The 13,083-nt window shown below is 40.3% G+C and overlaps 1 protein-coding gene across 2 annotated transcripts; it reads right to left on the reverse strand.

The window, feature by feature from the left end:
• Positions 1-390: 390 nt before the first annotated feature.
• macroh2a1 (macroH2A.1 histone) lies at positions 391-12,196 on the reverse strand. 2 transcript variants are annotated; one of them, XM_016575481.1, is made up of 9 exons: positions 12,081-12,196; positions 11,279-11,455; positions 11,084-11,190; positions 10,357-10,545; positions 9,264-9,371; positions 3,507-3,597; positions 2,422-2,511; positions 1,955-2,129; positions 391-912 (listed from the first exon to the last, which is right to left on the reverse strand). In XM_016575481.1, exons 2-9 carry the CDS (start codon positions 11,448-11,450, stop codon positions 747-749), a joined length of 1,098 nt encoding a protein of 365 aa, XP_016430967.1. In that variant the 5' UTR covers positions 11,451-11,455; positions 12,081-12,196; the 3' UTR covers positions 391-746. The 2 variants fall into 2 exon arrangements, with proteins under 2 accessions (XP_016430967.1, XP_016430966.1); XM_016575480.1 differs by having other exon boundaries at positions 12,035-12,196.
• Positions 12,197-13,083: the final 887 nt, after the last annotated feature.

Here is a 13,083-nt window from a genome sequence, read left to right on the forward strand (position 1 = left end):
CCCTTTTCCAACCCGTGCCTACAGATGCTTTGAATTTAGGGAGATTTTCCTGCGAGGAGAGAGCTGCCCGTATTTCCTGTGGATTAGTCCTCAGATGGTGCCCTTCGAGGAGGTCTGCGCTGGGAAACTGACCCGCCGCTGACTGCCAATAACCGATAAGAGCTCGGGAAAGAGCTGAGAAACTGAGAGCTGAAGCTCTACACCATCAACCCAACGAAACTGCTGCCCGACATACAAGAATACTCTAGTATTCATCTCTAATGAGTCCGAAGCTATCATAATTCACATGGATAAACATCACAGGAGCTGAAAGGATGTATGAAATAAACTAACTTATCCCAATGTTTCCTTCACAGTTCCTCTTTTGTCTGTGTTCAATGTAAGATGACCTCATTTTAAATATAATACTGGACAAAGGGCTCCATCTGCTGACAGCAGTCACAAATTACACAAGTTATGCACTTCATATATATATTTAGTTTTCAATTATTGTAGATACACTTTATGCAAATTAACATTGTGATACACATTATACATTGAAACAACAGAACAAACTAGACTAAATTATGCAGTAGTCGCAGTGCCGACACAAAACCCAATCCCTCTGTTAAAAATCAAATCAAATCAAAGACTCCAAACTGTTGCTGTTATAATAAAGTACCAAAAATATTTTACCCCCCAAACGTCATCATCAAGCATAAAATAATAATTTTTTCACCTCTGAAATCTACAGAGGATTTTCTACTTCAGTTGGCGTCGAGTTTGGCCATTTCCTGCACGTAGATCCCGATGCTCTCGCTGTCGAACAGCACAAAGTACACCGTCTTGATGGAGGATGACATCGTTGTCACAAAGTAGCTGGAGATGGCCTTCAGAATGAGCTGAGCGGCCGTCTGCTTCGGAAAACCGTTTCTACAGAGGAGAAACACAGCAAAGCATGCAGCGTCACAGTATTCAGGAACCGTTACACTTCAACAACCACCTGATGGCAAACGGCAAAAAGAATCATCATTTAGCTATTAGTATTTAGCATCTCAAATGGATGAGAAAACTACTAAGTATATCATTTTCGAACTAATCAGTCTGTACATTTTCCCATTTCCCCGTTACATTATGCACAACATGCATTTTGCAACATCTATTATTAATATTGTTAGTTGAGGTTTAAATATATCCCTTTAATTCTAAATTAACCTATTAACTACTAACTTCTACAAATTTTTTCTTCAATATTATGATGTACATTTGAATGAAAAACAAAAATGTAGTGCGGGACCTGGTTTTATGTACCAGTTGTTGATTGGATGTTGAAGTGTGGGCGTGGCTCTTAAGCATATGCAGATGAGCGTAAGCATGCAGTGGGCGGAGTTTAGGAGGACAAACGTGGTCAAAAAAAGAACCAAATTGGTCACAATAAGCTGCATTTAAATAACAGATTGAATTGAATTGAGTGAATTTACATTTCAATGTCAATTTTACTAATAGCTTGCGCCAGCGCAAACCATCTTTTGGCGTTAAAATAGTACAGTCATAATTAGCTCTGAAAAGATGTGGACAGTTATTTTTGCGCCTGACCTTATTGAATATGCATTTATAGGAGTTTCCCTTTCAGACGCAAAATTTATGGGAGGAGAGTATTCAAATGAATCATGCAACGTTTGCGCTCGTCAAATTACTAGTATTTGCGCCATTATATAACAGCCAAAAAAAGCATGTCTTAAAGCAGAGGGTAATTTGCGCTGCTCTTGGTAGATCACGCTGGTCATTATGGAAATGATCTGCTGCGTCTGTGTTTATTAATGTGTGCATTGCTAGTAAATCACTCGCAGAATTTCCCCTCCCATCGGCGCTTTTATGAAATTGCGATCTAACACTAATTTGCCCTGTTTAGTAAATCTGGCCCTAGGGCAATAAATTACTTTAATTACTGTATTTATTACAACTAAAGTTGTACCTGCCGCTGCCGATGGAAGGGAAGGCCACAGATTTGAGCTTCTTCTCATCAGCGAGAGCCAGACAGTTCTTCACCGTCTTATCCAGCATCTCCTCACATTTATCCGAGCCCCAGCCTGGACTGTTACAGTGGATGACGAACTTGGCAGGAAGACCGTATCCTGAGGTCATGGCCGCTGAGGAACAACAAAGATAATGAACTTATCAGGATAAATGACCTTATCAAACATACTGCAACTTATCCACAATTAACAACAACTCCTTAAGATCAACTCTCTTATCTGAATAAAAAAGTAAGCCATGAGAATTCATTAAAGCATGGCTGAAGAGCATGACAAAGCATTTTAATAACAACCGTTATCAGACTTTTTCAACAGCAGCATCTTGTCTCTCATTACGGACCCCGTTCACACCTGGAACTGACTTCACGCAGCTCGTGATCAGATGTAATAGCGGGTGTAAATGTACCTCCTGCCACCTCCAGAGGGCCGTTGCTCTTGCGTAGCTCCAGAACTGCCTCTGCAAACTGCTTTCCTCCGATCTTCTCCAAAGCACTGCCTGAGAGAGACACTGAGCTGTGATGCTGAGCACACGTGTGTTTAAAGCTGCCGTCACTCCAGCGAACCCTAACCCTAACCCTAACCCTAACCCAGCGTGTCGGATTCATTACTGAATTGAGCAGTGAGCAGCTCACGATCCGCTGCTTTCACTGTATATAGTATTATAATAAAAGTAATATATTTCTAGTCTTGCTTAATATTGTTTTTAAAAATAATAATAAAAAAAAAAAAACTTCATCTTACGGCTATTAAACAAGATTTTTTGAGGTGGTTCTTTTACATTAAAAATACATACAAAATTCTTGTATATATATATATATATATATATATCATAGTTTTTTCCAATACTGTGCAGCCATTCAACAAATTTCATCCTAATTCAGTCTTTTACAACAGTTTATGTTTTGAGTGGAACTCAACTCGTATTTCAGTCAACTTTATATTGATTTGCTGCTAAAGTGCGTCTGTTTTTGATTGAAGTCTCCAGTCTTCAGCCATGATTGTGACAGACTTCTAACAAATGAGGATGATTTTTCATCCCCAGGCAGAACTAACAGACGAGTCTGAATAATGACTATGCAAATGTACTGGCTGTTATACGTTAAGCTATATGTTGAGTCACGGCCATTCTGTAGGTACGCGAGGTAGCGATGTGTGCGTTTGCACTCAGTGAAGTGAATTTGCAGATTCTTTCCTATTGCGACACTCCGTCTGTTGTTTAGAGTCGAGTGACACCAGCTTTAGACACAAGAGCATCTTAATCACAAACAGTGTGCAGAATCACTGCCATGCTTTACAGTTCACCCAAAAATACCAATTCTGTCATCATTTCAAATCTAATATCAAATCTATGCATGAATACAACCGCGCTATTTAGACATGTTGCATACCTTGTTATTTTCAATGAGCAAATATTATAAGATGGCATTAACAATATTAATTTTGAGTCAAAGTGGCAGAGCTGTGGTGTTTTCTGCAGAACTGCTCCTTTACCTACTTCACCACCTATGTAGAAGGTGGAGTTGGTCGGGTGAACAACCGCTTCACTTTCGATGCTGGCAATGTCAGCTTGCACAACTTGCAGCTACAACAACAGGCAAACAAATACAGTGAGAGACAAAAGCTGTGGAGAATGAGGTGAAACCATGACGAGTAGACAAAGACCGGTTTGTCTGGAAAAGACAAAAGTAACACAAACACATACATACAAGACTGCTGAATCCATTCATGAGATGACGGATCGATCCTAAAAACCTGCTGGGTAAATCTCATCAACCTGTCCTGGTCACATTTTACCACCAAATCAGGAGGAGGTGATATGAAATATATACAGTAGTCAACATTTGAAGTGGATCAAAAAAGTTCATCAAAGTTGTCCTAAGACAAGAGTCCATTTTGGTTTTAGGTTAACTTTGATTAACTTTTTTGATCCACTTCAAATGTTGACTATTGTATACTTAATGAGGAAAGATGTGTGTACAGTGGCTATTTTAACCATCACTCTCAAAAACAAAATAATGTATCGAAATTGTCCAATATGTGCAAAATGGCATAAAGACAGTGATATGTACTACAGTATTAAGAATCAACACTGAGAATAAAGGGAAATGTAGCCGCAAGAACCAATTAAGGGGCCAAGCACAAGAGAGGCAGAATGAGGAGCAATCAGACCAACCTCAACAATGAGTAATTAATGACATTTTAAGGTGATTTTACTCAGACTGGCTAAAAAAATAATAAATTCAATCATTAGTAATATGATTTAAAGGTTTATCAGTTTTGACCAATAGGTGGCACTGTTACCAAATTGATGTGTTTTGGTATTCTCTGTGTTTTGTGGCGTTCTCGCCATAATCCAAGGAAAGTCTCATGCCAATAGGCAAAGTTAATCAAAAGTTATGTTCATTTTTTTATTTCATTATCATTTTTGACCAATAGGTGGGGCTGCCACAAAATTTTATGAGTACCATCAGGGTATGGTGCTGAAAACACATACACATGTAATTTTGTAATGATACGCCAATGAGTTTGTAAAATCTTGCATTTTTCGACAAAATTCTAAATGGCCGACACCAGAAATGGTGGACATAGGAAAATTGGGTACCATTCTGCCTCTCCGAATGTCTTGTGACCAGTCTTGTGATTTTGGGCCAAACCCTTAAGAAGTTATTTGCTAAAATAGCCATTTTTCACATCTTCTGACCACTAGGTGGCGCTGCGCCAAAACTGTGCAGATACTCTCAGGTCATGGTTATTACAACACCCACCAAGTTTGGTTTGAATACGCTAAAGCGTTGCAGAGATATAGCCTTATGTCCACTTTGGAGAGCTCTTCGACAAATTTGTTCACGCTCATTCAGAAATGGTTTGACGGATCAACTTGATTTCAATGTTTTTTAATTGACATGGTCTGAAGCGGATATGGTTAGATTTTCATGAAAATTAGACAAAAGGTCTAGGAAGAGTTCGTAAAAAGACAAATACTAAATTGTGGGAAATTACGGCATTGGGTGTTTTAGGGTGTGACCATAGGACGGATTTTGTTTCTAGCCCTAATGGTTCAAAAGTTATTAGCACAAATGTAAGTGCAGCTTTGAGCAGTTGGTGGCGCTAGAGGGTTTGAGTTAGAGACTCCAAATTTGGTGTGCTACATGTTGAGACTGTCCTTTATCTGTGTGCCAAATTTCATAATTACTTACCATACGGTTCTATGGGCGGCCATAGACTCAAGAGCGGAAGAAGAAGAAGAAGACGACGACGACGACACAATAGGTGCATACGCACCTTTGGTTCTTGGCCGCTAATTACAAAACCATGACAGTAATGAGAATGAGATTTATTTATTTCATTACAGTTTTGGGGTGGATTCTACTAGATAATTGGATTATTATTGTTTTCTTTTGATTTCGGGGTGAAATGTGACCTGGACGTGTGAGTTTAGCCCATCTACCAGTTAAAGACCCTGGAAATGTGATTGAATATGGACAAAACTGACCATGTTGGCTTTAACCAGAGTTCTGTTCACATGGATTTCCAGGCAGCCAAAAACTGCCATATTAGACCCAGATGTGAACTGCTGGATCCATAAAAGCAGATCTACAGCATCTGAATGAACATGAGTCTCCATGGCAGCTATAAGCGCTCACCTAAATCATCTTTAAGGTCAAAGTCAGCATTGGTGGGGTTGATAACCCCTTCCACGTAAAAGGCAGTTAGGTTAGTGATCTGACTGTGAATGAGATTGAGCTGTGGAGAGATCAAGCAGCAGGATGGAGAGAGATCAGGACAGAGTAAAGCAGAGGCGTTACACAGCAGGCCACACGCTACAAACAAAACTCTAAATGTCTTACATCAGTTTCCAAGAAAGCTGCACAGAATAATGTTTGCTGGTCAGCGTGACAGTGGGCTTCTTTGCACGTTAATGACACAAACTGACAGTAGAAACACTCTGTATTTGCCTTACTGTATGTGTCAGTCAATGGTCAGTCAATGTGTTGTGCTTAACCATAAGAGGTCAAACTAAACATCGCATTAGCTGTTTTGTTTTGATTCATTTCTGATGAAAATACAACTTCCAACAGATCTCTATTACGCTACTTTTTAAAACATTTTACAAATGAGCTTAAGGCTTTAATAGCTTTGATCAGAAACACTAGAATATAGAAATAACGTTCACTGTTCCATTAGATCACATTTCTTAAATCAAGATACAGATGCAAAATGACATGAGATAAGAAGTCTTGTTTTCTTGAGAAACTGATCAAAATTACATGAGTTTATGTTTAAAACAAGAACAAATATCTGCCAATAGGCCCAGAAAAATCAACTTAATTCAAAGAAACCAAGTTTCCTATTGAACGGTCTCTCCCATTGCATGGAACGCTTATGGGGGTAAACTCCTGTTTACTCTGATACTGAAGTCTGATTTGTTCACATTTGTGTAGCTGCACAAACAAATGGTGCTTCAGTCTGCCAAATGGGTGGAGCCGACTGCTATATAAGTCAGCTCTGAGCGCCATTCGTCAGAAATTTCTCCTTCAGCGCAAAGATCATCTCCTCGATGGACTCTGAAACAAGAAGCTCGAAGCCTGCTGCTTGCCGTAGAAGAGCAACGAACGGTTTGATTTTTTTATGCAGGCTGGAGGAGAATGCTGTCACTGATGACTCTATATTCACTGACAGCTTCAGATTTAGAGGATTGGGCATATTCCGGAGAGGATCCTGGCACCCTTCTCCCCAATGAATTAACACAGGCCGGCACAGATAGCAAACTACCGTATTGGCCCGAATATAAGACGACCCTGATTATAAGACGACCCCCCTTTTTCCAGATGTACCTTTTGGAAAAAGGCTTTTTAAAAACCAAATCTTGTTTTTTCTCAGTAAAACACATTTTGTCTTCAATTATTTTCATATTGCATATTTTTCCTATTTTAATTTTTGTTTTGAAAGTATGATAAAAACTGGTAAAATGTACCAACAAATCACATTTAAAAAATATACACTTCTTGATATACCATAAAAAAAACAAAAAAAACAGGTAGCCCATCTGAATTAGGACATTTACGCTATCCATCTAATAGTAGCCTACCAAAATCTTATTAACAGCAGAAGTAGAGTTGGTCCCATCAGGCTAACGTGACAGTCACGACTCATGCAGCTGTAAGCTTTTCTTTTAAAATCACAAAGGGAGTTTGGTGCCATCATGCTAACGTGACAGTCACGACTCATGCAGCTATAAGGTTTTCTGCTTCTTTTGTTTTTACTCGCGATCTTTACAACACGCCTTACATTATGTATTTCATGGCACACTCGTTTTATGCGTATTTGGCGCCATCTATTGTTGTGGGTGTATTATTGACATGTCAAAGTCTAGACCCTGAATATAAGACGACCTGTTTTTTCCTGGAAGTTCACGATGAACTTACCAAGGTGTGGCTTCTCTTCTAATTCTGCCACCCTCACCTCTGTTGATGGCAAATGGGATATGGCAAGCTCTCCATCTGAAGGAGGATTAGTTGGATGCCATGAATTGGAATTGATGTTGCGTTTGGTCTCGTACTATATCGCGTACCTTGTCAGTGTTGTGCGCTTTGCTTGGCCATTTGTTGTGATAAATAAATAAATAATTAAGGAGCTGTGTGCAGCAACTGACCTGGCTCTGCGTGCTACTAAGCCTGCTGTGCATGCAATCGGCAGGGCCATGGCCAGCTTGGTGGTGCGTGGATTTGAAGGAGATCAAGGACGCCTTCCTCGACTCCCGTCTCCCCTACAAGGTTATGCGGCCTCGTCATAGACGTATTTGCAAAGCACTTCACTGCAGCACAGAAGTCGTCGCAGGTCATGCGCTACTTCCCGCCTAAGCGCTCCAGCTCTGCAGCTTGTTCAGGTAGCCAAAAGGCTCCATCTTCCCAGCAGCCTGCAAAGCCCTCACTGTCTCCAGCTCAGCCTCGGTTAAAATCAGGGCCTGGGCTCCGACAGCCCTCAGACGGCTAAACACTATCACTTTTCCTAAGCGCCAGGGACCGCGGGAGTGGCGTTGGGCTTGGTCCAGTGGAGTTCAATTGGTAATATCTGTGCGGCAGCCGGCTGGTCTTCGCCATCTGCCTTTGCCAGATTTTATAACTTGGATGCCCCTGCCCTACAGGCACGGATTTAGCCTTTTAGGAGCCCTCATTACGGACGCTCTGGGGCTGGGCTCGCAGAGCGGCTTCGTTCTGCACTTGCTTATAGCACAGCGCTATTGGATGCGTTCCCATAATCGTTCAATGCAACAGGTTGAACGGTCACTAGTGTGATCTTGGGTTCCCTGAGATAAGGGAACGAGTGTTGCATACGCCGCTGTGCTATAAGGCTGCATGCAAGTCAACGACTGTCGCTGTCAGTTGAAAGATTTTGGCGAATGGCACTCAGAGCCGAGTTATATAGCAGTCAGCTCCACCCGTTTTGGTGGGCTGAAGCGCCATTTGTACACGAATGTGAACAAATCAGACTTCAGTATGAGAGTAAACAGGAGTTTACCCCTATAAGTGTTCAACACAATGCTCGTTCCCCTATCTCATGGAACCGAGGTTATGTTAGTAACCGGAGCATTTTCATTCCCCGTTGACAGACATTTGTTCTTGTTTTAAGCATAAACTCACTTCATTTTGTTCAAATTCTCAGAAAACAAGAATTCATATCTTCAATTTTCATCCCAGGTAAATAGGCCATTCAGTGTCGACTCTACCAGAGGTCCCTGTCTCAGATATTTGATTTTGTTCTTTTTTTTTCCTGGTGAGAGAAATACAAATATCATCATTCATCATTTGATAATCACATTTACTCGCACTCAGGTTGCACCAAACCAGTATGACCTTTTTCGTGGAAACCAAAAGAAGGTATTTTGAAAGATGTTTTGAAAGATTTTATTTGTGCTCCAAAGGACAAAGAAAATCAGTGGCTGTCCTGTGATCAGTGAGTGCAATTCAGTCTCCATTTAGCATTTTAAATTGATTACTGACCAAAACAAATGACTCACAAGTCATATTTCAAGATCAATGCGTATGAATCAGCAGGAATTGTGATCGATGCATTAAGTTACAAGTGCATCGTTACACCCCTAATAGCTACAGATGTTTCATAAAACAGCAAGGCGATTTTGGACTTTAGCAGCTAGTCTCAGCAGAAGAGCGGATAGACGAAAGCAAATTATTTAAAAAAAGGAGCAGTTACTGTAGTAAGAGTGTAATCTAATGAAAGCAGCTTTACCTTCTGGCCCAGGAACAAGCTTTTGGAGGAGAGGACAGTGAAGCCATCAGCCGGGCTGCCCGCTGTAGTGCTGCCATCTGTACCCGCTTTAGCCATCGCAGCCCGTCTCTGTCACAACAACAACACAGCAGAGCAAACTTCTGCTTTAATACCTTAATGCAGCCAGTGATAATCTTACTGGATATGAGAGCACAGAATAATGATAAACGGGTTAACTATGCTGAATATTAGGAGCTTAAAAACAACTTTCGCACAAGACACTGCTCATGTGTTAGGGTTAGTATGACATGTTAGAGTTAATATAACGCGTTAGGGTTAGTTTAAGTTAGAGTTAGTAAGACGTGTTAGAGTTGGTAAAGCATTTTGGAGTTAGAATAACATGTTAGAGTCAGTTAGACGTGTTAGAGTTAGTAAAACGTGTTAGCGTTAGTATAATGTGTTAAGGTTAGCATAACCTGTTAAGGTTAGTATGACATGTTAGAGTTAATATAACGTGTTAGGGTTAGTTTAAGGTGTTAGAGTTAGTAAGACGTGTTAGCGTTAGTAAAACATGTTAGAGTTAGTAAGACGTGTTAGCGTTAGTAAGACGTTTTAGGGTTAGTGAAACATGTTAGAGTTAGTAAGACGTGTTAGAGTTAGTAAGACGTGTTAGGGTTAGTGAAACATGTTAGAGTTAGTAAGACGTGTTAGAGTTACTATAACGTGTTAGGGTTAGTATGACATGTTAGAGTTAGTAAGACGTGTTAGAGTTAGTAAGATGTGTTAGGGTTACTATAACGTGTTAGGGTTAGTATGACATGTTGGAGTTAGTATAATGTGTAAAGAGTTAGTATGACGTGTTAGCGTTAGTAAGATGTGTTAGAGTTAATAAGATGTATTATCGTTAGTATAAAGTGTTAGGGTTAATATGACATCTTAGGGTTAGTATGATGTGTTAGCATTAGTATAACGTGTTAGGGTTAGTATGACATGTTGGAGTTAGTATAATGTGTAAAGAGTTAGTATGACCTGTTAGCGTTAGTAAGATGTGTTAGGGTTAGTATGACGTGATAGAGTTAGCATAACGTGTTATGGTTAAGTGTTCAATGAATACCTTTACTCTTGAGGACTTTTTGGTGCCCAGCTTCTTGACAGCTGCTTTGTTGGCGGTCTTGGACTTCTTTGTTGGTGGAGGAGTGATGAAGGCTTCGAGCTTTGCTTTCGATCCTCTCTTCTTAGACAGCAGCTCTGGGTGGATGTTGGGTAAAACTCCTCCGGCAGCGATGGTGACGCCCCTCAGCAACTGCACCAGCGTTAAACAGAGACAGGAACACATCTTTGCACCATAAAACACACCTGATCAAAATAAACATGATTTCATCGTCTTTCATTCCAGAAGCACTGATCATGAGGCAGTGAATGAGTCTGTGAGTTTCAGGAGCAGGAACGTCAGAGCCAGTCTGCAGGTTTCAGTCGGTCTGAGTTGACAGATTTCACAGAAAATCATGTAGTGTATGATGGACACTGACTTTAGCATTCAGACTGTGATTCCATCCAGTCTGAGGTTTTCAAACATGTCTGGTATTTTGAGCCAATTTTAGACATTCGTCATACTTATTCTAGCAATGAAACACGTGTTTGTTGTGAGAGTCTGATAGTGTGTGATTCTCAGTCGTTTAGCGTATGTCCAGTTTTTCCTCTGCATTATCTACAAAGTTGTCAGGTGTAGATCAATTTCCAATATTATTACAACATTACATCAAAAACACTCCATTTTTCAATAGAAGCCTGTGATTTTTGCATATGCGTGGTTTGAGAATATTTTATCCTGAACTTGTTACCTGATGAAGCTCCTCATCATTGGCGACGGCTAGTAAAATGTGTCTGGGTGTGACGCGGCCCTTCTTATTGTCTCTGGCTGCATTGCCTGCCAGCTCCAGGATTTCAGCTGAAAGCACCATGCATCAAGAGCTTCAAGAGGACAGAAAGGCTTCTGATGCAGTGCATTGATATATATGGTTACAGATGCATCGTACCTGTCAGGTACTCCAGTACTGCAGCCATGTAGACTGGAGCTCCAACACCAATCCTGTATTTGGGAAGCCCTCTTTTAATATAGCGCAGCATCCGTCCCACAGGGAAGATCACACCAGCCTTAGCAGACCTGGACGTCTTGGAGATCTTCTTCTTCCCACCTCGACTGGACATGATGCCTGAAGAACAAACATGATGAAGTTTCCCTGCCCTGTCCATGCATTTCAGCAAAGCGTGCTGGCACAAAGAATAAGTCTTAATATTAATTCAAACTAGTTATTTTTGTGCAAATAAAAAGTTTATGTGCTAATCTAATTATGATATATTCTGTGAATGATGCATATGCTTTATATGTCATCAGTCAGTATATCAGAGACTTCAGTAGCCTAGATGTTAAGCAGTAATTAGTTCAAACACATCCACTTTTTCTGAGTGAACGAGATCATCAGCGCACAAATATGATTCTGTCGTATTTTATTCTGACATGAACGCATCTGAACACAGTTTGTGCATGTGACAAGTTAGGTGGCAGCGACAATAAAAAGTAGCATTGCAACATCAGCATTAAAAACAAAACTGACGACGCTCTAAATGAACATGCTGCTGCTGAGTATTTCGTGTTGATGTGATGAAATCAGACTGATTCAGTGAGCGCAGAGCGATGCTTCCGCGTGTTTTATTCATCATATTTCTCAGATGTGGTGACTTCCTGATGAAGCGAAAGTGAGAGGCGCGGCACGCAGACGCGCAGGAATCACCGAAAAGCGTGGAAAGCGAACGCGTGGATGACGGCGGAAGGCTTACAGTAGAGAGCACGGTGAGGCGTCGCGTCGCGTCGCGTTCAGTCCAGCACTGCTAAAGCCTGACAAGCCCAGGCAACGTCCCAGACACCCACAATCCACAGCGCGACTGAGAACCAGAGAGCCGTCTGTCAGCAGAGGCCGCTGTGCTCTGGCCGCTGGAGGGTCAACTTTATAGAGTTATGTAAGAATGACATCTGCTGGAAAAAAGCTTCTGGGTTTAAGAACATTTCGGGTAAAAACTGTTGATAAAATATGCATTATATTTCCAAGGCCCAGTTGTACAAAAGAAATTTGATCAGATTTGAGCTATCATATTAGATTTGAAAAGGGATTGTTTATAAAAAAAATAAAAAAAAAACGGTATCAAATGTATCCGTATAAATCATTTCAAACAACGCATACTGAGTGTTGTTTGAAATGATTTATACGGATACATTTGATACAAAATAAAAAATAAAATCTGGATTATCCAGATCCCAGTTGAAGATTGGACTCAAGGTGGGAAAAAAATCAAATACTTGTACAATATTTGTATCATGTAGTATAGACCAGATACCCTTAATATTTAGTACTTGATTTGTTTAACCATTACAGTGATTGAGTAGAAGGAAAAAATTATTTTGTCCGCATAAAATAACCCCCCAAACAGCTGTCAATTTCAAACAAAAATAATAGTTTTAATTTTAATGGTCATGATTGTATTATTAATTACAGTGACAATCATCAGAGATTATGCAGTCATATATGAATTTGTTTTGATTTATTTGTTGTGAGTCAGATGAGGATCTTAAGTGAATATTTGTGATCTTTTATTGCACTGTTTTCTGTCTCTGATCCAGTGGGTAACTTTTTTAGGGAAACCTAACCCTAACCCTATCTAGTCTCGACACCCACCGGTGAAAACGCTGTGTGAGTAACAAAAACTCAGGTGAAACACAGTGACACCTTTTACAAAACAGTAACTAATGTTTTAAATAAATTCTGGCTAAAACCAGATGATTACA

Source organism: Sinocyclocheilus rhinocerous, unplaced genomic scaffold (genome assembly GCF_001515625.1).
Source record: "Sinocyclocheilus rhinocerous isolate Xijiao unplaced genomic scaffold, SAMN03320098_v1.1 scaffold2338, whole genome shotgun sequence".
NCBI lineage: Eukaryota > Metazoa > Chordata > Actinopteri > Cypriniformes > Cyprinidae > Sinocyclocheilus > Sinocyclocheilus rhinocerous.

Excerpts from the sequence above, each read along its gene's own strand:
- macroh2a1 (XM_016575481.1), bottom strand. The coding sequence starts at position 11,450 with ATGTCCAGTCGAGGTGGGAAGAAGAAGATCTCCAAGACGTCCAGGTCT. Across the intron at positions 2,130-2,421 it reads CCCTCTGGAGGTGGCAGGAG|CGGCCATGACCTCAGGATAC; the intron begins GTACATTTACAC and ends GTTGTTCCTCAG. Across the intron at positions 913-1,954 it reads CCTTCCATCGGCAGCGGCAG|AAACGGTTTTCCGAAGCAGA; the intron begins GTACAACTTTAG and ends TCTCCTCTGTAG.